The sequence below is a fragment of the Tiliqua scincoides genome, chromosome 5, assembly GCF_035046505.1.
Source record: "Tiliqua scincoides isolate rTilSci1 chromosome 5, rTilSci1.hap2, whole genome shotgun sequence".
Taxonomy (NCBI): Eukaryota; Metazoa; Chordata; class Lepidosauria; order Squamata; family Scincidae; genus Tiliqua; species Tiliqua scincoides.
The window spans coordinates 53,325,872-53,353,311 of record NC_089825.1 but is presented as its reverse complement, the minus strand read 5'-3'; the positions used below and the strand labels follow the sequence as shown (position 1 = coordinate 53,353,311).

The window sequence follows — 27,440 nt, the reverse complement described above, 5'->3', positions numbered from 1 at the left end:
AGGATAGGCTCTGTGCGCAAGGTTATCTTCACACATATACACGCACCATGAAATCAGATGAAGTTGCAGCATGCAACTAAACTCTTCATTTTAAAATAGGCCAACATCACCAGACAAATCAGGAGCAGAACAGCAACATGAGTGTCTGAACTTAACAAAAATTCATATAGCAATTTAACACAAGATGCAATTCACCGCCAACTGTCTCAATTCAAAAGCTAGTATTTCAAAGTATTTCAAAAGAAGCAAACAAAAATATCTTGATTTATTTTATCTCTCTCAGATTCTCAGACAGCACTACAACATCTGGATTTATGGAACTGTTTTTATATTACAGGATCTTAAAGTACAACCAACTTCGACTGTGCGGTAGAACCATCAGCCTTAGAAACCAGTGCAAACAATGCATCTAACCTGCAGAAACAGACATTGGTCATAGGGCAGTAAGAAATATCTAGTGTTAAAATTTTTAAACTGTTCCTATGCAATTTATCTTGTACTTATGATTTACAATGCCTTGATTAGACAAAATAACATATTGGTATCCAAACGCAAACCCAAGATACAAACCAATATAGGAGAAAATCCTCTTTAAAGCTTGTAGAATGTATCACACCCAGTGCTTGTTCCATTTTGCTTTTTATATCAAATACCTCAATTAATATTTAAAGGAAGTGACAATTTTTGTAAAGAAGCCTTGGTCTAATTTTATGTAAACTGCACTTACAGTTGAATTTTACTGTAATCTAATTCTGTCCATATAATTTTGCAGTAGCTTGCCAATCCCTCAGGTTTAACACAGTCAGAATCCAACTGGGAGCACAGCTTTGAGTACTTAACCAGAGAGAAGTTATAGACCATTTTCAATACAGTGAGGTACACTAACTGGAACTAAAGATTTAGTATGCTTATTGCAAGTTTCTCTTGGTTATAACAAGCAGCACTTCTTTGCAGATATGTTATTGCTGTGGATAATAGGGTTGCTGTGGGTAGGGGTGTCCAGGCTGCTGAGGTCCTGGGTATGGTACTTGTCCAGGATTTGGGTACATAGGCGTTGGTGTATATGGCACATTGTATTGACCATACATGTACGGATTATAGCCCATTGGCAAAGGCATCTGACAATATCTGTGAAAACAAGAAAAGGTCATAAATTACAGCATGCACAAATCAAAATATTGCACAAGAGCAGCAGATAAGAAAAAAGCACAAGTCTGTGAAGCTGAGCCAACCCACAAACATCTACGACAAAATCAAGCTTCTTTTATAAAATCAGTGTTCCTCACTTTTGGTACACTGGTACCTTAATGTCTGAATTAGACGTTCCAACAGAGTCTCCAAATACTAAAGTTTAAATTGAAGTTTCCACTGCTATGAAACAGAATTCTGTTTTGAGTTTACAAATATATAATGTATTTTCAGCAGTTTCCACAGCAATATATACAAGTTTCAGTTCTCCAATATATAGTCTTTAAAGTGTAGAAAATTAGCTGCCTAGGCACACTAGAAGGAATATTGTGCTTTCTATGACAAATGGCTGACAATTGCTTCAAATTAGCCTCAAACCACCAACACGCATTTTAGGCTAACACTCTACACACATTTTGGTGGGAAACAGAAATGCTGCCTTATTAGATGGCTATAAACAAACATTTAAAAAACCATACATGAAAATATTTAACTCTACCATGTTGCAAGAACTGTAATTACAACAGCACATTGTAAAATTCAGAGAATTGCAAAAGATAACCATAAATCAGACCTGTCAGTAAAAAAAACTACCTTACAGCTATAACTGGAAATCTAAAATATACTATGGGGCTGATCCAACCATTTTTAATTTAAAATGCTGAAATCTCCTATTGGAAGTACAAGATTAAATTTCTCCAAAAAATTTAAAGTCAATGAGATTTGACTTTAATCCCATTGACTTTGTCAATGTTGGCCAGACTTTGCAACTACAGAAGCAGCCATTTAATACATAAAGGCACAAGAGCCACCGTTTGCCACATTTTTAGTCACAACAATTCCCCAAAACTAACCAAAGCAGTCTAACTACAAGCTGAAACAAGATTTCAAATGTCATGGTACTGAACATATAATGCAAGTTCATACATAGTTTACTCTTGATTTTATTTTGAGCTTTATCTTAACTTGGTACTGCTATTCCTTAATAACAGAGAAATCTTTTATCTGCACCATAACAGATAATTATCTCAGATTCAAAAGTAACATACTACTTAAATATTCTTGAGAACTTACCCAGGATACCCTGGATATGTTGGATAAGGTGGCCCCTGGGCCTGTACAGGTGCTGTGCTAGCTGCAGGACCAGGTGGAGGAGGTGCTGTCCCAGTAACTGGTGGTACAGGGGTAGTGTGTGTAGTTGCTGCAGAAATCACTGGTGGAGGAGGGCGCGCTGGTGGCTGTGGTTTACTAGCCTAAATAAGTCAGATAGAGTGCAGAACAGAAGTGAAGAGCAGTTCTATTATATTTTACATTTATGGCAGTAATAGCAGCTACAAATGACAACTAAAAGACTAGTAGAAACAGAAGTTCAGTGTGAAGCTGTAGCAGTCAATCAGTAGCCACAATAGCAAGTTCCATCTCACTTACGGAATTCTAACATTTTAGTAAATAAGGCTGGTTGTGTTAATTCTTTTGAAACAGATGTCTTTTAATAAGAACGCCTCTATTCCCTCAGGTTGGTTTATGTATAATTATCTTTACTTACTACACTGGTTCTGGGAGCTGGAGTTGGAACTGTTGATGCAGGTGGTTTGTTTCCTCCAGCAGGACCAGTCTGATATGCAGGCACGGAAGGAAAAGAAGGGGCACTGGGTTCTCTAGCAATGCTTTGTTGCAGATCTCTTTAAATGGAAAATATTTTCATCAAATCTGAAGCATAACATTGATTGTTGCAATATTTTTGTCCAACAGACTGAATATTAGACATTTTTTAATATCCACACTAATCCCCCCCAACAGTGTAAGCTATGAACATGGTCAAATTATACTCGCAATTAGATTAATCCTAATCTAGACAAATTTTAGTTTAGTGAGCCATCACATAAACCTTGAGAATGGTTTTAGATTTTAAAAGGTAGCTAACAGAGCCAAGTAATATCCATGTTGCAAGACGTTACTAATGCTCCAGATAGTACACTATGGCTTGTATTTAAGAGTATGCTTCCTACTTCCAAGGGCTGTGCAACACGAATTCTCTACCTCCCTAATGTTATTCCAGAAGATTCCTCAAAAGTCATGAATAGCCTGGAGCAAAGAGAATGGCTACAGCAGGAAGGCAGGAACAGAAAACTCCAGACACAGTTCTTTGGAGCTGTGCCCATGAAATTTGATGGCTCATGAAAAAGCATGCAGACAAAATATTTCAAAGACTGTAGAATGAGACCACAGAAGATCAAATCTAGAAGATTCAATACACATAAATGCTGCAGGAACTAGAAACCTAGATATCCCAATACCCTGTCTCATTGCCAACGACTCCTATGACTACACTCCAAGGGCTAGACCAATGACATCACTTTTGTTCAGTGTCTCAGCAGTTTGAAATAAGAGAACACAAGCCTACAAATAGCAGACTATAAAGCAGATAGCAAAGGTCAGTATTCTGCTCAAAGAAATGTAAAACAAAAGCTTGTATATTCTTAAACCAACCTAAAACTGGTCCAATGACAGATTTATAGTCCTTTGTTTAAATCAACTATGGAATCAACAAGGCAGCTATTGCTACCCTAGAGACCTTTCAACAATTATATAAGAAATCACTACAGGAGAACAAAAAGTATTTTCTTAGAAGTACAGGACACTGGGTAGCATTTATACCAAAGAGCACAATCATTTGAAAAAGACACCTTCTACTTAGATACCCTTTACCACACGGCAATTGACCAAATGATTAAGACAAAGTACTAGCTCTAATACTTGAAGACACAAGAAGCTTACTTCAGAAGTTCATCTCTTTCCGTTTTGCGTGCAAAAACAATATCACTGCATTTGTTTTGGAACTTCAGAAGGATTTCGGTTAGTTCGTTGTAAAACTAAAAACAAAAACCACAGTAAATATTCTTCTGAGAGTTACACTTTGCAAATGGAACACCGATTACTAACAATCAGCAAGGTTTTCAATAGTGAGAAAAACTGATAAGGAACCTGCAGAAACATAGAGCTGAAGGAACCCAATCCAACATGTCACTGTTTCCAACATCACTACTAGAAAAAGATTGAGATGCTTGTGGAGCTGAATGCTATGGAGGTTGACAGTGTTCTGCATGTATGTGATACATTTACTTAGGCTTACATCAAAATTAAACACATGGAATAAAGGAAATATGACTGTAGGAAGACCAAACACATTAACTGCAAGTTTTCCTGGGTCCTGTCTCCTACTGTGCAGCATAACTTACATCAAATTGAATTTGGAATTGGAGCTCTTGCAACCCAAAGTAATGGCAGTCAGGGACAGCGTGAGCATTTTACTAGCTGCGTAACAGGTCACAAACATGGATCAGACCAGGTATTTTAGGAAAGTGAAGACTTATTATAATATGCAGTTCTAATAGTTATTGTAGTATCTGCTTCATGTGACAATAAGTTTTCATCTGTTCACTTGATATTATGGTACATTCTGCATGATGTTTCCTAAATAAGATGCATGTGGCTCATGTAGTTTTACAGGGTAGGTGACTGGAACTGGAATGCTTGAGTTCATTTTTCAAAAGGGACATACATAATACCTTGCATATAGTCAGACTTCCTGGACTGCTATGATTACAATATTGCCCCAATACAATGGCTGTTAACATGACAGCATGTCAACTCCTTATCCAACTTAGGGTACAATCCTAAACCCTTATGTCAGTGCTTTACAGCACTGACATAAGGGCAATGCAGCTGAGGTAAGGGAACAAACATTCCCTTACTTTGAGGAGGCCTCTGTGAGTGACACCCAACTACAGGATGCAGTACATGTCCCAGTGGCACTGCTATGCCAGTGCTGGAAAGCACTGACATAAGGGGTTAGGATTGCGCCCTTAATGTCCCACTCCTTTTACATTCTCTCTAGACTGTTCACAGAAATGCATTCAAGTGGGCTTCTGTTGTGCATTATAGATATATTTAACAATTTAAAAAAGGACCAAGTGAGAGCACAAAAAAATAAACTTGGGGTAGTGTTAGTATTTTGCAAGTCTTACAGAGTGTATTGTATTACTATACCTTTGTGCCTTCTTTCAGGTTGGCTACAAGTTCAACAAAATTGTCATTGGCTACAGCCAAGTTCTTTAGCACTTCTTCTCTTAAATTGGATTCATTATTTGATTGTTTCATCTTTGAGAATTCCTGATGAGAATTCTGCCATGAAAAGAAACATGAGCAATAAATTTTAAAAGGGTTTCAGCAATTGCATACTATCCCACAGAGTTACAACATATTTAACTGTTGTTCAAAGTTGAAGCACAGCCTTATCTGCTAGAATAAAACAGACTGCATTTTATTTTAGTAATTTTACATACAAGAGCTTTATATTTAAATATTTACTATGTTTCAGGATATGAATTTCTAAGTGACTGAACAACGCTGAAAACAATTATGACAATGTGTCCATTGTCCCAGGATGGCCTTTAGAACATATTCCATGCATTCAAAATACCTGAATGCTGTTGAGCAATTCCTCCTGTTTTTTCAAGGTCTCCTGTACTTTATGGGTGAGACTTCCATAAATCCGATCCAACTCGGTGACAGAAATGGCTTCTTCATTTAGAGCACCATCCTGTGCAAGTGCTGTTAGGAATTTGGTTGTCATATCAAAGTTTACTGACTTCATATCATTTTCAAGTTGCTCTCTCTGCTTTTTCACTTCATCTAGACTAGCTAGCAAGGACTTTAGGATATTGACCACCTAGGAAAGAAAACAATAGTTCATCTGTGGTGTTTTCACTTTAACACTATACTCAATCTTGCATCACAAGAGAAAAATCAGAATTAGAGATCATATAGCAGTATTTAGTACTTATTTTTGCCCATTACTGCAGCATCAAGATTGCATATGAAAGCATGAGAGTTATTAATAAGCCAAACTCAAATTAGAACACTTTCTGCATTTTATGGAAACCTTGTGCTTGAAGAAGCCAACACATTAACCAAATCCTAGAAAACGGGCTTGAACAATTTGTGGTTAACTTAGATGAAGTGTTGAGAGATCTGTGACTGGATCTGCCAACATTTTTTTAAAAAAACAGGAACAAGTACCCTTAAAAACAAACTATTTAAGTGTTGGGAAACACGCAACACCTTATTGTCCAATCTAGCCATTAAAATGAAATTTCTTATTTTCTTACCTCGCTACCCTGCAGAGTTTTTGCTGGATTTGCTGATGGAATTGCTGCATTCAGTTCTGCTTCTGGTTTACATAACAGTGAAATTGTATCCCGATGAGACTGATAACGTTCTTTAACTTGTTTGTCAGCTTGCACAGCTTTATCCAAGATATTACAGTAATTGGCTCCCTCTACAAAAAAGCAGAGAGGTTTGCTATTCACAAGTCTTGTCATAAACCTAATATACAAGTGAAAGCTTGTCTTTTCCCTGTATAGAAATGCACAAATACACCAAATCTGGGTAACTGATAACAGATTAAGTTTGTGCTTGTGTGAACCCAAGCAATTCTACTGATGGGACCAGGGTTTCATGTGACTTACTTCTGAGGGGAACTGGAACTATAAGAAATAAATTTAGGTTCCATCTTCTCTAAAATTGGACAATCCCTCTGCTAAGTATTCCTTCCTCACTGGAACAGTCTTAACATACCACCATTCCTTGTTTTATATGAATTCTAAGACTTTTGGGAATTGGTAGTTACTTCTTGCCTTTTGTTGTATTAAGCCAGAGATAGCCTCCAACAGAGAAGCAGCTTAGATTTTCAAGACTACTGTTCTGTATGTCTGCAGTCATTTGATCCAAAGAGACTGCATCATAAAATACCTGTTCTCTGCTTTAAGCCAGTGGTTCTCACGCATTTAGCACCAGGACCCACATTTTAGAATGAGAATCTGTCAGGACCCACCGGAAGTTATGTCATGACCGGAAGTGACATCATCAAGCAGGAAAATTTTCAACAATCCTAGGCTGCAATCCTATCCACATTTACCCAGGTTACCCAGCTTGGAACAGGTGGCGCAATGACCTTCTGAATTAGCTTTGACCAGTGGTCCTCAAACATTTAGCACCAAGGACCCACTTTTTAGAATGAGAATCTGTCAGGACCCACTGGAAGATATGTCATGACTGGAAGTGACATCATCAAGCAGGAAAATTTTCAACAATCCTAGGCTGCAATCCCATCCACACTTACCCAGGAGTAAGTCCCATTTACTTATTGTTAAAAATATATATTGTAGCTTGTTAAAAATACGGGTCTGGAACATTTCCCCAAATGCAGTTATATACCATGGTAGCATCAAGTCTAATATATTAAAAATAAAATATTGAAATGAATGGGGACCCACCTGAAATTGGCTCGCGACCCACCTTGTGGGTCCCAACCCACAGTTTTGGAAACACTGCTTTAAGAGATATCTAGGCCATATGCTAGAACAGAAGAAGGCTCACTCAGCCTTAATGTTTCTATTCAGGTACTTGGCTAAAAATATAGGCGTCTACCATTATAGAAACATATAAGTGATTTTCAGTAGGTCTATCATACAACTCTGCCTGCCTTGGCCAGTGACAAGGCGGACAGCTCTGAAGAAGGGCAACCCCACCCCAATATCACCATACCCCCTCCACTGAGGCCACTGATATTAATCCTTGCTGCTTCTTTTTTTATTTGAACTTATTTTATTTGAATATCCCAACTTATTTTATTTGAAAAATCTATATCCTGCCTTTCCCATGCCATGGCAAATGCCCAAGGCAGCTTACAAAGTTTCATAATAAATGGACAATGTACATTGCTACATTGTACAAATGAGCAGCGTATCTGGTACTTCCAACTTCTCAAGTTATAACTCATGGATCCTCAGCGAACAGCATAAGATTTCTCCCTTAAATATCTTAGCAATATGGAAGTGTATCTTTTATTTCTAAATTGGTTCAAATAAGTAAATTACTTCAATTCTTGCCTAAACTACTGAAGAAATTATACAAAATGCAAATGTCATTTTCAGATTTTGTAGCCCTTCAGTAATTTTATTCTAGTTTGGAACAGAAGTCATTCCTGGGAGTAGGAAACACTTCAGGATTGACAACTGGCAACACTTTAAGCTGTTAAAGAGTCTGTGGTAAGCCGTAAGATAGAATGCAGCTATGTGCAAATTTATATACTACAATCAATCCAATAAAAAGATTAGAGGGATGACAACTCAAGTATTACCTGCCCTCAGTGGCTTGTAAAGGTCATTTGATGATGTTCTTTGCCAACGTTCCTTAAACTTGCTCTTCAGTTCATTGTCGGTTGCTTCTTCTTCATCCAATATCCTTAAAGACTTAAGAGTTTAAAAAATTTTTAAACAAGAGTTTAAAAACATTTGATTAATGTTGGAAAAACAATCTAAAGTCATGGACAACAAAGTGAAACAACACTACAACTAAAAGCGTAATGCCCTATAATTTCACTGAACACGATGAGCAAACTGTTTATATAACCCAGTTGGTACCACTAAGTAGAAATTAAGATCTGCCACCATCTACTAGAATTATTGTAAGTTTACCTCATCCAAAATCTCTCTGTTTCTCTGAAGCAGTTCAGGAAGATCTTTCATCAACTGATCAATTGTTTGGACACCTCCCTGTTCAATCACAGACTTAGATTTCTGTAGGATAGATTGAGGAACGCTATCCCCTGATACATCTTCAATAGCAGCTGGGAGATTGAGGGATGCAAGTACGCTGAGAAAAAAAAATCATATCAATTCAACTTGTAGTTGCTTGTAAAGTCACATGATACTACATAGTTTGCAGTCAATTATGACTAATTTTTTTAAAGAAATAAAAAAACTGGAACACTTTCAACATCAATCTCTCTGCACTCCATAAAACTATCAAGGATCTTTGGAAGTAATGGATAAATTCTTGAGGATACTTTCTGTCACGCACAAGGTACTAGAAAGTTACTGCTAATGAAGATTCATCTTAAACCAGTATCCCTGCACTCTGGAAACACCTTCCATGGCCATAGCAACACAAATGCTAAAAGTGACCCAAAGACATCCTTAAAGCAATTCCCTCCCCCCAGCTTTGTCAGCAATACCTGTAGTATGCCAAAGAAAAATGAATAAACTCACCCATTTGCCAGATTGGTGGCTTCCCTCATCTGAGCTATTGATCTGTTCACCAGGTCTGCCTTTCTTTGGTTGTAAGCAGTAAGAGCTTGCTGTACCGCCAGGGGAACCATCTTCTCAAACAAATCTGTAAATTAAAGCACTGTTACTAACAAAGACTAAAAAAACCACTGGGTTCCAAATTAACATTTATAGAAGCAAGATTACAAGTGCATACATGCAAGGAGGAGTCTCTTCAGATCAAAAGTGACAACCTGCAAGGCACATTTCTACTTGCAGCTACCTGGAAAGGAATCTAACCTGAAGACGGTCTAATCTGACTCCCTGAAGTGAGACGCCATCACTGAATGAAAGATATGGTTACAGTTGTGCTTCTTGAAGTTGCAAAAAAGTATTTCAGAGAATAGATAGGTCCCAGAGTGTTTAAGCAATACGTGCTTCCTAGCTGCCTAGCCATCCCAGAACAATGCTACTATGATAATGTTACAGATGGCCAAGCAAAAATGCAGCAACTACCCAATGTGAGGTTAGTTGTGAGTTTCAGACCTCACATAGTCACTCTGCTTGAAAGATTATGGACTGCAAAATATGGTGATGTTTTGCCTACAGGAACTTTTGCAAGGCTCTAGAGCAGGGGTGTCCAAACTTTTTGGCAGGATGGTCACATCATCTCTCTGACACTGTGTCGGGGGCTGGGAAAAAAGTTAATTTACATTTCAAATTTGAATAATTTTACATAAATAAATACATTAGAGATGGAACTTATATGAGTGAGTGATGGTCTTGCAATAGCTCATGGCCTATAAAAGGCCTTGCACAAAGCAAGGCCTGCCTTTCCTTTGCTGCCACTGCTGCATCACAGACATAAAACAGCAAGCAGTGAGGAAGCCCTTTACCACAGCTCACACAAGAGGTCGAACAGTTGGCTGTCACTCTCAGTTGCGCCAGGCCAGCACAGGCTCCAGCAAGTCTCTGGAGGGCTAGAGCTCATTACAGACTGAGGGCTCCCAGTGGGCCGGATTGGGAGTCCTTGAGGGCCACAAGTGGTCCCAGGGCCGGGGTTTGGGCACCCCTGCTCTAGAGACTTGTGCAATTAATAAAGAAAAGGTTAGCAAAAAATATTCCAGTGAGAAGTGCTTCTATAGCCCACCAAAACTACCAAAGAAATATTTAAAACTAAAGTGTTATGCATGCAAAAACTACAGAGTAAACCTGTGCATGTCTATATCGAAGCAAGTCCCACAAATTTTAATGGGAATTAGGTCCAGTTAAGTGTGCATAGGATTGCAGCCCTACTCAGCTTTTCAACAACAGAGATAACCCTTTGAACTTTTGGGGAAAAGCTGATAGTCTAAAACCTAGAAAAGCAATTGTGGAAGTTAAAATCTAAACTTTAGACTGCAATAAGAAATACCCTTACCAGTAAATTTCTGACTCAGAGGGACTGTAGCTGGAGTAGCTTTCACAAGACTGGCTTTTCCAATAGGCTCCAGATCTTTAAGATCAGGAATCCTGTCATGATAGATGAAGTCATTGTCCTTCTTAGCAGCTGTAAGTGCACGGCTGATTTTGTCAGACAAGTCTTTTATATTTACATATTCATCATAGCGAGATGCCACTGTTTTTCCTAGATCGGCAGCATGCTAAATTCAAAATAAATGAAGTTGAAGTTAACACACAGTTTCTAGCATCTGCTATAACTAGAAGGCACATAATTGTTATTTAAGGTTTCTCCTTAAGGCAAGCATCTTTGAGAAGTATCAGCAAGATGTTTGCTTGAATGTACAGAACAAGTTGTATAGCAGAAGACATCATAAAATTATTGGTATGCAGAACTACTGAATCTACGGTATTGTAATGCTATCTAGCATAAATTCAAACATTTGCTCTTTTAAAATGTCAACACAGTTAAATACTCAAGGCTGTCTGCCACACAGATGCTCCTCAAATGAGATATTTCTATCCCAAGCTAAGCCAAAATTGCCTAGTTTCAAAACTCAGCAATAATGTTTTTTCCTCTTGACCCTTTAAAAACTGCATACTACTTCCAAAATACACAATTCTCATTATGCTGAATGGTCACAGTTTAAAAACAAAATACTTTTGCCACAGAAAATAGACAAAACTCACTTTTCTGGGAAAAAACCAAGGACAAAAAGAATATGCATATATATCACGCATTATCTTTGCTTTCATATCAATGTGGAGAATATGCAGCCACTCTCACCTTAAAGCAGGTTGCTGGTGATTGCACCTGGCATAGCAATTATGAGAGATACAAAAAACCACCACTGGCAGGATGTGCTGCCCCAACGTCTCACTGAAGTGTCAAGATAAGACACCAGAATAAACCTCAGTGTAAACCGCTTTGCTCAATATCTATCACTAGTACATTTAAAGGAGGAGAAAAAAGCCCACACTGGAATTTGAAGTGTGCCAACATCCCAATCACGATTACTGAAAAAATAAATTCCACTAACTTACTAAATAAGAGTGCTTTGGATCACAGCATTTATGCTAGAAATACCACAATGCAAAAGACACTCCCCACTAACAAAGATTTTTCCAGGTATAAAACCTCATGCACAAATCCCAAAACTCTACTATTTAAATATTTCTCCTTGTTAATTCTTGCTGACAAAATGAAACACTTATTTGTTAACATTAGTTATGATTTGACTTCAGTCATGAGGTTGGATGCTCAAACTTTCAATCTTCCTGCTTTATAAAAAAAAAAGTTACTCACTTGCAATCTTGCTATTTCTTCACCAAATTTCTTCTGTTGCTTTGCCAGTATAGACTGATGGAATTCTGCATTGGCCTGCATTATGCAGTGTTTTGCAGCCAGAACAGGAAACACCTCCTGGAAATAAAAATACTGACCAAGGGAAAGTCCAACCACATAAACCATCACAGACAACATGGGATGCAGGAAGAAAGAGGAAGAAGAACAGGACATTAGAGTCACCCAATTAATGATTTAGATAGGTTAAAGATATGAGAAGTGGTGGACACCATGTGACTATGTATGGATAATGTTTGGTGAAAGTATGGGTAGCACTCCTACATTTAATTTGGGACATTTTAAATTGGTTCAGTGGTTTCAGTTCACATAAATCACTATGTGAAATGAGCAAGCTTACATTAATGACTAAGAACTGAATTATACATTAGGAAGTGCAGTGTAGATCGATAACGTACAAAAAGGCTCTAAGATACACAAAGGAACCATCTAAAACTTAAGCTTAAGAAAAGCCAACTCTTAACCAAATCACCAAGATTCACACATGCATCTGTATAGTTTTATTTCTCTGTATCACTGGTTCTCAAACTTTTTAACAGGGTCCACATTAACTTTTTACTTTCAAAGGAGGGTTTTATCTTTAATGTGGGGAAGCATTTAAAATAGTATTCTCACACTCTGAAGTGGTACATTCCACTTTATCACCTCACTCTGTTACTGTATAGATCAGTCTAAGATGCTGTTACTATCACACTATCTATTAAGAAATATAACAAATTTAAACCTAAACAGAAGTCTAGTTTCACAAAGGTCCATTAAGAATCTATATAGTACAAATGGACATTAGTTGGTTTGCAAAACTTCTATCATGATTTCCACAGAACTCACTACAGATGTGTCCAGACAGTCGATTTAAACGGAACAGTTCAGCCTTCAGGACTGAAATTTCAAGGTCTATTCTCATGCGTATTCTACCACACTTTAAGCAACTATGGGTGCAATCCTAACCCACTTTCCAGTACTGACATAAGGGCAATGCAGCTCTGAGATAAGGGAACAAGCATTCCCTTACTTCGAGGGGGTCTCCGTGAGTGCCACCCAACTGCAGGATGCAGCACATGTTCCACTAGCACAGCTATGCCAGTGCTGGAAAGCGGGTTAGGATTTGGGCCTGTGTGATCTATGTAAGCAAAGGTGCACATTACAAAATGTGCACTGCCATTTACCCTTTGATTAAAAGTAGGCAAGACGTGTTTTAAAATGAAACAAGTAACAGCAACACTAAGGGAAGGATCTTTTAAACCATTTTTGCCCAATGTTGCACATACACAACAAGGATCAAATTTGTACACCTTTGGGTTGGGCAGAAATTGGTTTAAAATGGCATGCTCTTCAGATATTAGCACTGCTAATTTATACAAGTCAGCAGTCAGCCATCTTAACTAAACATTAAACTATCTTTACTCCTTAAGAAATGCACCCCAAAAGAAAGAACACATCAAACCAATGATTACAACATTTGAACAAAGAGTCTAAGTCTAAAGCAAAGAGCCACCTTTTTAAAGACTTCAAAGTTGCAGCATAACCCAAATGATTATCCAAAATGCAAATGAGAATGCATAAATTAAATGTATTATGTATAAAGGAAGAGGTTTATTTTAAGTTGCTTTCATTCTCAATGTTTTAGACTGAGCCTTGAAATTAAACAGCAGTGAACCCATACTAACACCAAGCCTTTGCCAAGCTAGATTTCCTTGATTGTATAAGATGACAGTACAGAGAAACATGAAACCCAATGGGAAGCATGTTAGTTTGAAATCATTTTTAGTAAGGAAGTAATCAGGACACAGGCATAAAGGAAGAGTCACAAACATGCCATGTTGAAGGCAATCAGAAAAATTATTTGAAGGATACACTATGCATTCCAAATGTGTTTAATTTATTACTACATTTTTATCCTTCACTTCTCAAAAGGAGGGCAGGGTAGTGAAAATTCATTCCTCCAGCATTTTGTTGCTTTATTATTAACCTATGGGCTTTTCTAAATTTATAACAATTTGGAAATATTTACTAGATTCATGCTTTATCACTCAAAATAAGCTCCATACCTCAATCACTCACTCTCTCTCTCTCTCTCTCTCTCTCTCTCTCTCTCTCTCTCTCTCTCTCTCTCTCTCACACACACACACACACACACAAGATCCGGAACATTCAGCAAGGATTATGAAGTGTTTGAGAATGCCATTGACAATAGACCTCAAATTATACCATATCTATTCAAAGCAAACTTGTACTTTTCACATGCAGTCTCTACTATGAATTTACAAACCTTGGGTAAAGTGTCCTTATACTGACACTGTTTGAAAGCATCACCATAGTAATCAGCAGCTTGATTTGCAAGTTTAGCTATGATGGCATCTTTCATTTTATCTAAAAACAAAACATTACAGCTATTAACACTGATGCTAGTTTGAAAAGTTATCTAGCATCCAAAAACATGTTCACATATGCAATTTATTACAGGAAACAGACCACAAATTCTCATCATATTCTGCTTATGTTCAATACAAGATAAAACAGCATTTAGTTTTTGAAAATTAGGGCCCAGGTTTGTGTGTGTGTGTGTGTTCAATACATTCAAACATGTGTCATGAAATAAATGATTTCTGATACTTAAATTATTTCTGAAAGGCTTTGAGTAAAGCTTTCCACAGAAAAGTCCAATTAGACTGATTTGCATATGAGGAACAAACTACAAACATCTCATTAGGGTTTGCAAATGTTTATTTTGCACCATTTTCACTTGCACATTTTATATTCCTGTACTCACTAGACTGCATGAATATTGTGATTCAGGCAAGGATCCTCCAAAGTCTGTAGGGCAACAGTACAAAAAAACAGACCTACTAAAAGGCCTACTTTGGTTGATGCTTCCCACCCTCAACACACACACGCACACACACTACAAGTTTTCAGAATCCATAAGCACCTGTTAACTTTTTAGAAAATATGATCTTCATAAAAGAGCAGTCCTAGAAGAAACTTATTTTACAGACCTGCATCTCAGGTAGCTGAAGTATTTTTCTTCCTCACTGATAAAGGATGATATAATTTAAGACAATGATTCTCAAACTGGTATTTACTCCTGGCCTACATGCAAAGCCATTAATGCACATGATGACAGCTGCATAAGCTGCTCTGTAAATTTTTTGTTTAAAAACAGAACAGTCCAATCTCAGTATCTGCAGAGGTTCTGTTTTAGAACACCCTGCAGATACCAGACTTGCCACTTAAATGCTGTTAAAATGAAAGACATGCCAAAATCACATTTTCTTACCCCTGTGCAGTCAAACCATAGGTGTTATTGATTATGCCCTTGTTTCCCCTGATCTCTTACCTTTTCTCTCTGACTTCTCAGTGGGCCATCGTTCTGAGGGAGATCATCTTCCACTTATATTAACATTTTCTTTTCCCCATGATGTCCCTCATTCTTCTTCACTTTCTGTTAACCCCAGTCGTTCTTATAAATGGTCTTCTATTTCACAACAAGCTTTTTCTCAGTGGACTTGTCTCCCGGAGACTACTGTTCTTATTAGTAATCTTTTTTCCCTTTCTTCCCCATCCTCAGCTATAAGAGATTATAATGCTTTAATTGATTCTCTAGTTAATTTTCTTAGTTCCTTTAGTCCCTCTCAGTCATCCAGGGTTCCTTCTAACCATAATTCTTGGTTTGATTCTGACTGCTGGCAATTAAAGAAACAAATACGTTCCCTTTTTTTTTCATTCGCTCCCATCCAATCCCATCATTTTTAAGAGATTACTTTTATTTGCGCAGATCATGCTATGATTTATTTGATGAGAAAAGACATCAGTATGCCCTGCGTAAGTGGGATCAATTATATTCTGCAATTATTTCCCATAACCATAAGGCCTTCTGGTCTTTAGTTTCCAGATCAACCCGCTCAATCTCAAATTTGTTTCCATCTATTTCTGCAGCTACTTGGGTTGATTTTTTTTCAAAAAAATTTTCATCTCTGACTCCAATTTATTCCTCTAATAATGTTCCACAGGATCTTTTGGAATGGCCTCCAGTTTCCCCTGATGAAATACATGAGTTAATTCTTTCTTTAAAACCCGGTAAAGCTCCGGGGCCCTATAACATTTTGAATGAGACTTTGACTAATAATCCCAAATGGTGGGCTGAACCACTTGCATCTTTTTTTACTTTGGTTAATTCCACCGGTCGTTTCCCCGATGCCTGGTTGTCATCCATTCTTATTCCAGTTTATAAAAAAAAGTGACCCTTCATTACCTTCAAATTTTCGCCCAATAAGTTTATTATCTAATATTGGAAAATTGTATTCAAAGTACCTTTTAACAAAACTCTCTTCCTGGGCAATCTCTAAAAACCTCCCTGGAAAGGAACAGATTGGTTTTCAGGCAGGAGCTTCTACCCTTGATCATATTTTTACATTGACTCATTTAGCTGAGAAGTATTTCATTTATAATAAAGCTAACCTTTTTGTTGCCTTTGTTGATCTCCAAGGTGCTTTTGATTTCGTGAACAGAGACCTTTTATGGTCCAAACTACTCAAATGGGGAATAGATCTGCGCTTATTATTTTTGTTACGCCAATTACATTCCCAGAATTTTTGTCAGGTTCGAATTCCAAATTCTAATACTCTCACTGACAGATTCCCTATTCACAATGGTGTTCGCCAGGGTTGTATTCTTGCTCCTTTATTATTTAATTTATTTTTATCCGATTTACCTTCTTTTCTTTCTTCTTCTATTCATTCTACTCCGGTTTTAAATGGGGTCCCTGTCTTTACTCTTTTATATGCAGATGATGCAGTACTAATATCCTTAACTAAATCGGGACTTTGCTGCATCTTGGCTACATTTCAGGAGTACTGTAAACTAAATGACCTAACAATTAATCCGAACAAAACTCAAATGATGGTGTTTTCCCGTTCTTGGTCCCCTATAACATGGACGATAGGTCCAAACATATATAAACAAGTCCAGTCATATACATATTTAGGTCTTATTTTTCATTACAAACTTTCTTGGTCTCTTCATAAGAAAGCTATCATTTCGTCTCTTTTCCCTCAACTTAAAGCAACATTAAAAATTTTTTACAATGAAGGTAATCAATATGTTCCCGCTGCTATTCAGATCTTTCAGTCCAAAATTCTCTCTCATTTGTTTTATGGTGTTCCAATTTGGATTAAAGCAATTAATAAGGATATTGTCCAGATTGCAACATCTTTTTTTCGCTGAATTCTAGGGATCCCAAATTTAATTCGTGTATCCACAATTATCCTAGAATTAGGTATTCATTTACCAACAACTACAGCCTGGTTACTCACCTTTAAATATTGGCTTAAATTGTTTTTAAACTCTCATTCAGGCTCCTTTTTATATGATTTGTTAAGTGATTCTTATTCTTCTCCTTGGTTTCGGTTGATAGAAAATAAACTTGTTTCTTTTGATCTCTCTTTAGAATCCTTGGCAGATTTGAGTCTTACAAGAGCATATTCATTGATAAAAGACAAGCTCTTAGCATTCAAATTTAATTATTTAAGTATTAATCTTAACCCTATTTGTTCCCCTTTTTCTTCTGGCTTGGCCCCATCTTTTAATCATGTATCAAATTATTTTTATACATTAATCACCCCGTTACATAGGCGAGCCTTTATGTTAGCTCATTTTAACATTTTCCCCTCGGCAGTTCATTCTGGCTGTTTTTTTAACATTCCAAAAGGCTCTGTCTCTTTTGTCATGAGTCGCCTGATTTTTTGTTTCATATACTCTTTTTTTGTCCAGTTCATCTTGACATTCGTAATCATTATTTAAATTCTTGGATTTCTCCTGACCTAACCCCTTCTGATATTACCCTCTCTAGGTTCATGAGTGATGTTTGTGACTCTTTAACCGCAGCTGTTGCTGGTTATTTATTCGAGATTCTTAAAATAACATTGTCAGAATTTAAATAATTCTGGTATTTTGTTTTAAATTGTTGGGTCGGTATGCAAGTTGTTGCGACAATTGTAAAGTATAAGTCTTAATTGTGTTGTGTTGATATGCCAATAAAGGTTTCAGACAGACAGACAACCATAGGTTTCCAAGTCTCTCAGGGCTAAAAATAGCTCAGAAGATGCACTTCCGGATTACCTGGAGTTCCTTGCTCCTCCCAGCATTGTCCCAGATTGCATCATGACACTGGAAGGAGCAAGGAACCTTCGCACAACCAGAAGTGCATCTTTTGAGATATTTTTAGCCCTAAGTGCAGTTTGACCATGCAAAGGTAAGAAATGCGATTTTGGCATGCTTTTTCCCATTTAAAAGGCATTTAAATGGCAATCCCAGTATCCGCTTGCACCCGCGGTGAGTTAAACCCGTGAATAATAAGGACGCATCTGTATATTAATATTCTAACGCTCCCAGGCACAATACTAAACCTTTAAAATATAAATCCTACTGTAAATAGTAACTGACATACCTCTGGTAGCTTTTAGAAAAAAGACTTCTTGAGCTTGAGCCAGCATGATAAGACTGAGCGTGCCAACTGTATCTGGGGAGATGTCCACTGTGGGTTCACGATTTAATGAGGAGAGGACAGTGTCTTTAATGTGCTGGAAGGCGCCACTAGCAAACTTGAAAGAAGAATACATTACATTCAAGATGCATTATCCAATGTCACCATGCAAGACACCATGAACTACCTAGTCAGCATGTTCCAGGTTCTGCTGGTTTTGCAACAGCCAGATCTGAGCATGACTGAACTGAATTGAGAAGCAAACAAAGGAAACCCTATGTTGCAATTCTGCACAACTTAGACCGCAAACAAACTATTAGGGAGTAAGCCCCACTGAAGAAAAAGGGATCTACTGAGTAAACATGCACAGGACTGTGGTTAGACTTCTTAAGTCTCACTGAAGACAACGGGATTTAAGCCATCTGTGTACAGAGTTGCAGCCTTAGATTTAGCATAACTAACTTCTTAATATAAAGTTGGATGATGGGATACAGTAAACTACATATTTTTCACAAGCCATAACACAAAACTTTAGATAGAGATCATAATAAAAATATTCTAAGTTAGACAGATTGTTTAACCAAGGCTGAGTGTAATCTATTTTAATACTACACTGTTAGGCACAAAGAAACTCTTATCCTGAACAAAAGAGAATGAACAGATGCCTCCAAATACCAGCTGCTGGGGAACAATGGCAGAAGAGGTATATATCTGCATTTCCTATTTGCATCTAGAAGCATCTAATTGACCACTATGGAAGACAGAATGCTGTAATAGGCAGACCTTTGGTCAGATCAATCATGGTTGTTCTTATGCAAGATTAAGAACATTAAAAGAAATACATTGCTTTGCACACCATATTTAAATTGCAGTACTTGTGCAGTAAAGGAGAAAGGATCAAATTGCTCCATACTAATACAACAATCAAGACAGAAAAGCAAATGCTTTTTTTACACCAAAAGTGCCAGTTCCACTTTAAGTGTTTAGAAGATACTGGCCTTGAACAAGAGAAATGTTGCTAACTACTTTTTAGTTTCAGTGACGGACCATTATCAAGTTATTTTATTTAGAAAACATTCATCCGTGCAGATGACTAAGAAAGCTAATTGGAAAGGTCAGAATATAATGTCTATTATTACACCTTCTGGACATGCTGAAAAATAGTAAGGGACACCTATTGTTCCTTCACTACTCTCATCAAACTATCCCATAGTTCAACAATTTAACATTCTGGATGGGAGACCATGATTGTGTCGAAAGATTAAAATTCATGTTGTTGAAAAAGTCTACCGTTTCATTCTGTAACTTTTTCAGAACTTCGCCAGGGAAACAAGCCCAGATAGGACAGGTTGGCTCATTCCGACAAAGTTCTGAAAAAGTTTCAGAATGAAACGGTAGACTTTTTCAACATGGATTTTAATCTTTTGACACAACCATGTTCTTCCCACCTGGATATGTTAATTGTTGGATTATTGCTGGCCATGAAAACCTGCAGACATACCCCATAGTTGGTGCATATGCACCATTCTCTGCTGCCTAGTCTGTCTTGCCCAGAGGATGTGCAATATTATAACACTGTAATTATACTTTACTAAGAAGCAAATTCAAATCAAAATTAAATTTGCTGAAGCTATCCATTTGAGCAAGAGTAATAAGGCTGAAATACTGCAAGATTCCCAAGGGCACTTAATAGCCATGTCCAAGTTACAACTCAAAACCAGAACTCCCAGGCTGAAATCTAATACCATCCACCAACTCCACAATCCCAAGAAAACTGAATATTTATCCCAAATGGTCTCCCATTCAACTGACTATTTGATACATGTAAAGCTTTAAGATGACTATCCAACATTTCAGTTTAACAACCAACAGTTTCAAATATCTTTTCAATGAGGAATCTGTCATACCTGATAATGTTTAGCAGCAGCCTTTAGCCCTTCATCACTATCAAGATTCTGTTCCGATGCTATCTGACTAGCCAGTGCTCCACAATTGAACAACACACAGGTCTTCTCATAACCCAAACTTGCCAGAGCTGAAACAAAGTACATACAAAACAGAATTCTTCGCTGCACACGAAAAATAGTCATGGTCTAACTCAGTGGTTCTCAAACTGGTGGGTCACAACCCACCAGCTTGTGTAATGATGCCCTGTTCCCTTTAAGGGGCGGAGTCAGGGGGAAAGCAGCAAAGCGATCCCCAGGATCATGTCCCTGCGGGGCAAGGGGGCTATTTTTTTTAACAAACCACACGTGCTCCTAGGGCCCAGGGGGTGTGAGGAGCCCTGCAAAGCGCTTGCAGGGCTCCCCATGGCTTCTAAACAGTGAATGTTCCAAGTCCTACGAAACCGGAAATTCAACTTCTAGTTTAATCGTGCTCGGAACTTTCACTGTTTAGAAGCCGCAGGGAGCCCTGCAAGTGCTCCACAGGGCTCCCCACACCCCCTGGACTCTGGGAGCACATATGGTTTGTTAAAAAATAGCCCCCCTCACACCACAGGGGCACGATCCTGGGGATCGCTTTGCTGCCCCTGCCCCCGCCCCTGCAAAGACTTGCCCTGGGAGTAAATCTCCCAGGAACTTTGAGAACCACTGGTCTGACTGAATTAATGAGATTGTACACAGGAATTAGCATGTTCCAATGACACTGTACAGATACTGTGTAAACATGCATTTCTTGATTTGTATGGCAAGTGGTATCCAAACCCCACCTTCTACTGTGCATCTGGAATCCATAAAGGAATCCATGTGTAGGTTTCCCTCAACCCCAATTATCCTTCTAGCCCCTTCCTCAGAAGCAGATTTGGGAGGGGGGCAAGAAGGAAGAGAAAGGAATGGAGATGGAAGGTGGAAATAGAAGTACAAGGCAAGGTATGATACAACCCAATGTATTTGAGAAAAAAATGAAACTAAATAGTGCTTTCACTTCCACACCCAAAGAAACCTAAAAACCCCTTTTACTTCACCTGATCTTTGTATGACAACACAGGTAGTTTATGAAATATTTACAGCAAGTTAAGGAAATCAAAAGTACACTGAAGTTCCTTCGTCTCTGCAGGAATGCTAAGGCTGCAATCCTATCAATGCTTTCCTGGAAGTAAGCCCCAATGAACAAAGTGGGACTTGCTTCTGGGACACAGAATTGCACTATAAAGCTACAATTCTATGCAATCTTACTGAAGTAAGCCCCACAGAACTCAAGACTTACTCCAAGTAAATATGCCCAGGATCAAACTACATATTCAGCTAAGTCAGCATACGGACACCTAGAAAAATCAGAAACAGAGATCTGCTACTATCTTGTACATTTGATGCATATATAAATGGCATGAAATCTGCATGAATTGGGTCATGAAAATCCAAAGGTCAGCGTGGTATTTTGATATTACTGTACGAGAAATGACTTTTGAACATGTGCTTTTTTGTGTGGAATTATAATTTCAGAAAAAGCATGAGTACACTGGCAAATAAGTAGTCTGTTCCCTACAGGCAACAAACTGAGAGCCCAATCCTATGGATGTCTACTTAGAAGTAACTCCTTACTTCTAAGTTACTTCTAAGTTACTTAGAAGTAACTCCTGTAGTCAATACAGGTTAGTGTATTACTCCCAGGTAAGCATAGGTAAGATTGCAGCCTTAAACAAGTCAATATAAAGCAACCACTCCTTTCAAATGCTATAATTTTTGAATAATCAATCAAGAAATATTAACAAATTTGAAGATGGTGTAGATTTCACCTGATTTTCCATAGTACACTACTACAATATATACCCAAATTCTCATTTCAAAACTGTCACTTACCAAGTTTGACAGATCCTCCAAATAGTGATCCTTTGTCAAAAGCATCTTTCCAGGTAAACGTTACACAGATCTAAAGACAAGAGTATATATTAGTTTATAGTTTTAAGACAAGTTCCTTTTGGTTTAAGATTTAAGCCGAAAAGCCATAAATGCAGACAAAAATTTGCAATGCTAAGACTATAAAACTTAATCAGAAAATTTTGTAGGAAGAAAGCCAACAGTTTGAGACAAGATAAACCAGGGCTGCCCAAACCCCAGCCCACTGGCCATCTGCAACCTGCGGGGACCCCCAATCCGGCCCCCAGGAAGTCCCCCATCTCCAACGGCCACTTGGCCCGCTGGAGACCTGTCAGAGCTGTCAGGGATGTGATGTGACTGCTTGTCGCAGCAGCGAGGGGATGGCTGGCCCTGCACAACTCTCCTGCTCTTGCCTGAGAGTTCTGCAGAAGCCCTACCCATCCGGCAAACACACCAGGTGTTGGTGAGGCCACAGCTGAGATTGCATGTCAGGAGGGGGTGAGTAGCTTTGGTGTGGGGGGGGGGGGGCTGCTGAGCAGGAGGGAGTAGCACCAGTCCATTTATGAAGGGGGTGACATGCCAGCTTGGCTTGCTTTGGTGGGTGAGGGCAGTGCTGAGTGGGAGGGAGAAGCTTGTGAGATCCTTATTCCATGTTAACTTACTCCTGGTGGGTGAGTGAGTGGCTCCTGCAAGTCAGAAACATCCCCCCCTTCTCTCTGTTGCCTGTGAGATCCTTATTCTGTGTTCTGCTGTATTTGAGTAAGTGTGTGCCTCCTGCAATCCACAAATGGTGGAACTCTGTTGGTTCTGAGATACTAGATCTGTGCATTTTTGTAAAGTGCTGGGGGGGTTGGTGAAAAAGTTTTCCTTATGTGTTTCTGCCTTGCTGGGATGAGTTTCTGACTAGAAATATTTTTCCTCATGTGTCCCTGGCTTGCTAAGAGTTGTCTCTGCCTATAAATATTTGTGTTATGAATGAATTCTATTAAGTTTATTTATATATTCCATCTTTGATGTACTCATTTATGTAAATTTATGCAAATAGTCAAATTTGAAAAATAAATTAATTCATTTTTTCCCCGGCCACAGTGTCAGAGAAATTATGTAGCCCTCCTGCCAAAATGTTGGACACCCCTGAGATAAACATTAAGAGTCCCATTTACAGCCAACTGCTCTGTACACAGACATACACACACATTTGGGCTTGTAGCCTTTTCTCTAAAAATTACAGATATGATCCAGTCAAAACCAAGCATTTGAATCCTTCTGACATTTGTAGCAGAGATCTGTAGCACAATCCTAATCCTGTTTACTCAGAAGTCGCACAGTGCAATGGGGATTATTGTCAGGTAAGTTTGTACAGAACTGCAGTCTTAACACTCTCTTGAAATCAAAGAGATTCAAAGTATTTAACTTTGGCCAAGTTGTGCCTCTTTTCAACACCTATAAAACAGGTGCTATTATCTTCAAGAAACCAAGGGATAACACTTCATAATCTTATTGTTGTGATGAGAAAAGTGTGACTTAAAAGTTATCATGCACTACAAAGCAGCTTTATCCAATTCATGAACTCTTTTTTTTGGCATATGAAGGCAATGTTTTTGAAAAGCTCTCATATAGCATATTACCTGGTTTTCAGAAAATGGAAACTTTGGCTCTATAGAGCACAGCTGATCATAATATCTGTAAATATAAAACAAGTAAAAGCGTAAGTATATGTACAGGGTTAACAGTGGTATTTTATATCTAAAAATAAAGCAAAGGCTGCAATACAGCTATCAAAAACAAGAAACCCTTCATATAAGTTGATAACCCAATATACCTGGGAAACACACAGTAGAAGAAAAACTGTAAGCACCTTGCCTATTGATAGCAAACTTCCTCACATCTTAAAGCTACTGCAGAATTTCTCAAACCAGTATAAAGTGGCATATAATGATGCAAACTGAACATTTTCCTCAGCTATTTCTGATCAGCTTCTAGCATAGTGCAAAGGGGGAGAGGGAATTAGTACCTTGGGCAATCTTTAAATTGTATAATTGGACCTCTGTTGTCTCAACGCACAAGCATTTATTGCAGCAATCTCTATGGTTCACAAGCAAGACTGGAAAAATCCAGGTGCCCAAGCCAGAAGAGATCTAAGTACTTAATGAGATGTTGTCATTCAACTACTGCAGAAATTGATATAAAATGTTACTAAAATCTATAAATCCTTTGAGATTTCAAAACTCAGAAGACTTTTTAACAACAAGCACAATGGTTTTTTTAACCAGCCAGTAAATCACTACTTCAGTGAAGTAGCAGATTATAGAATAATGCAGACTGTGATCCCAAAACAACTAGCACAGTCACAGACAAGCGCTCACTTCTTATGCTAGATTCAACAACTATAAATACCATCTAAAAATTTGTGAAAATGACATGACTACAATTTCAACACCTGCCTCATGAACAGGTATGCACTCTACACAGCCACTTTGGCCTTACAGACATCATCTGTCCAAAAGAGAATTTAACACACCTCAGTCACTGCAAAATTCACAGAGAAAGAGTTTAAACAAGATTTAACCTGAATTCATTCATATTTGGAAAATAATATTAGGTGCTAGAGATTAAAATTTGGTTTTACTTTTTTTAATCACTACAGAAAACCTGTGTACATTATCTTTGAAACTTCTATATAAGAGCAAGTTATGTTGTTTGACAATCACATAAGAAGGCAGTTTCTAAACTTCAACTTATATAACACACAAAACTGTTACCAGCTTCCCAAGCATGTGGAAGACTTTATACTATACAGGCACACCCATAAAAAATGCAGAGCTGACAAACCAACATTGCCACCATGCAAGATGTGGAAATGTTACCCCTGTGTGAAGGTGTCATGTAATCAGTCAGGCCCTGGCTGAGGGTGCACCTCGCCCTGAACCCTCAGTACTAGTGGCAATGGTCAATGCATCATCAGAGGACAGATGGCGGAGGGGAAACAGGTTGGTGCACAGCGTAGGATTTTGTTGCAGAGCTGCCAGAGGCCTTCACAGAAAGGTTTGAACCACAAGTTTTGCAAACTATTTGCCTGCAAGAAAATGCTGTTTGCATGAACAAGCAGGCTATTTGGCAGGCTAATTTTCCCTCTTCTTCCCCTCCCCTTTTTGCATAGCATATTTAAGAAAGAAACACTGCCTCATTTTTGTGAAATCATGTATAATTTTTAATGCAAATAATGCTATGTTGTATGATCGTGAACCCAAGTAATGATCAGTGTATTTTTAAAGCAGATACAGTTTCAAAAAACTGCCAAAATTGGGACATACACTTAAAAGTGCCTGTAGGACATTTTGGCAGAAATTATGAACTGGAAAGTTTTCTGGAAAGTTGTCCAATGCTCTATATGGCCTGAAAGCTAATTTAGCAGGCTTAAATTATGCTTTGCAAGTAAGTTTATTTACCTAGTACTGAAAAACTATACCATGTTATTTAGGGTACTTCGTATGTAGAAGTTTTACAAAAGCATGATTTTTTTTAACATTGAGGGTCCTTAGGATCCTGTCTTTTTAATCCAGAGTTTTAAAAGATCTGAAAATATTAACAATATACAGCTTACTAAAGAAAGCCTTTATACAGTCCTTGTAAAGGTGATCTGTTGGGCAAGCTCCCTCAAACTACAGGAAAGCCTCTCATAATATGAGGGAGGGAGCTGTGACACCTGGAGTGAACAAGTCTCTTCACAATCCTCTTGAAGAAAGTCATCATGCGGAACAACAGGTTCTCCTACCTGTCAGAGCGAGTGACTATCGGGAAAGGATAAGGAACTCCTTCGCAGGCCACTCAACTTGCAAAACGGAGCACAACTGATTTTGGGTGCTGGCTCAGAAAACCTGCTACGGCAGCTCTCTGGCTTGAGGATCCGCTTACCCCTGAAGGGGAGAGTCAGGGACTGCAAGACTGCGGCAGAAGTGAGTTTGGGGCCGCAGAGGACGCTTTCTAGTCTAGCATGAGCCTGAATAGGATGATGCTCATTTCCTGCAATGATTTTCTATAGTGTTTAAAAGGTTTTAGAGAGACTTAGGAGGGTGCCTGGCTTTGTGTGTATAGGTGTGGATGCCATGGAGGTGGGTGGACTTGGGCTCCAAAGACGTTTGCACCCTCACATACTCTGTTTCGCCCTTCCCTGCCCCAGCGAGGTGTGGGGGGGCAGGGGAGGAAGAGGCTCCCCGCCCTTTGAAAAGCTCCATGGCAGAGCTCCCACTCTGCGCATGGGTTGAGAGTGCTTGCACACCTCACACAGCCGCGGCGCTTTTCAAAGGGCAGGGAGCCTCTTCCTTCCCTGCCCCCCCACACCACACCTCCCTGCCCTGCCCCCTCTGCTCACCCCATCACCACCCTCCCCCACTCTGCTTCACTCCCTCCTTGCGAAGGAGCCCAAGGCAAACTTTGTCCCCTCTGATAAAACTCCTCTCACAGGCCCTGCCTCAACTCCCAGTGCAGCGCAGGAAGTCCCTCGTTCCCCCCTCATCCGCCAGGGGGCCCCCCAGGGCAAGGCTCAACGGCTCTCACACCTCAGGGCGCGGCCACAGTCCTCACAGGCGGCCCCTCCCCCTCACCGCCCCAACGGCCGCCCCCTCACCTGAGGAGGGTCTCGAGCGAGCTCTCGTGCTTGTCCAGCGAGCGCCCGAGGGCAGCCTTGCGCAGCTTGTTGAGCTCCTCGGCGGCGCGGCAGTGTTCAGCCTGCGACTCCCCGCCCGGGTAGGTCTGCTGGATGAACTTGCAGAGCGGCTTGGCCAGGTCCACCTCGGAGGCCTTCTTCAGCTGCACCGTGATGAACGACGCCATCTTCGCGCTCGCCCAGCCCCCCCTCCCGCACGCGTGGCGTGGTATCGTCCGCCGCTCTCTCCTGCAGAGGACCGGGTGCCGTCTCCGTCCAGCGGCAGGCGCCTTCCAGGCTCACAGACCCTGCTGCTCACTTCCGGGATCTGCGTGAAACTTCTCCTGCCCTTTCTCTATGGTCTCCTCAGACCGGCAGCGTCATGGTCACGCGC

General features: G+C 39.2%; 1 protein-coding gene across 2 annotated transcripts; it reads right to left on the bottom strand.

Annotated features, from left to right (window-relative positions):
* Positions 1 to 234: 234 nt before the first annotated feature.
* Positions 235 to 27,440, bottom strand: PDCD6IP (programmed cell death 6 interacting protein). Of its 2 annotated transcripts, none has more exons than XM_066628854.1 (18): positions 27,029 to 27,440; positions 24,030 to 24,084; positions 22,384 to 22,453; positions 20,491 to 20,618; positions 18,548 to 18,701; positions 14,372 to 14,472; positions 12,046 to 12,177; positions 10,720 to 10,942; positions 9,303 to 9,426; positions 8,730 to 8,907; positions 8,393 to 8,504; positions 6,360 to 6,529; positions 5,672 to 5,920; positions 5,239 to 5,373; positions 3,967 to 4,061; positions 2,735 to 2,870; positions 2,263 to 2,441; positions 235 to 1,128 (listed from the first exon to the last, which is right to left on the bottom strand). In XM_066628854.1, exons 1-18 carry the CDS (start codon positions 27,232 to 27,234, stop codon positions 960 to 962), a joined length of 2,616 nt encoding a protein of 871 aa, XP_066484951.1. In that variant the 5' UTR covers positions 27,235 to 27,440; the 3' UTR covers positions 235 to 959. The 2 variants fall into 2 exon arrangements, with proteins under 2 accessions (XP_066484951.1, XP_066484952.1); XM_066628855.1 differs by having other exon boundaries at positions 12,046 to 12,162.

Bases quoted from the DNA above. Each gene is read 5' to 3' on its own strand.
- PDCD6IP (XM_066628854.1), bottom strand. From the start codon at position 27,234: ATGGCGTCGTTCATCACGGTGCAGCTGAAGAAGGCCTCCGAGGTGGAC. The intron at 18,702-20,490 runs GTATGACAGATT...TCTTCTTTCAAG, and splicing joins CTGCTGCTAAACATTATCAG to TTTGCTAGTGGCGCCTTCCA. The intron at 14,473-18,547 runs GTATGTCAGTTA...TTTTGTTTTTAG, and splicing joins TTTTCTAAAAGCTACCAGAG to ATAAAATGAAAGATGCCATC.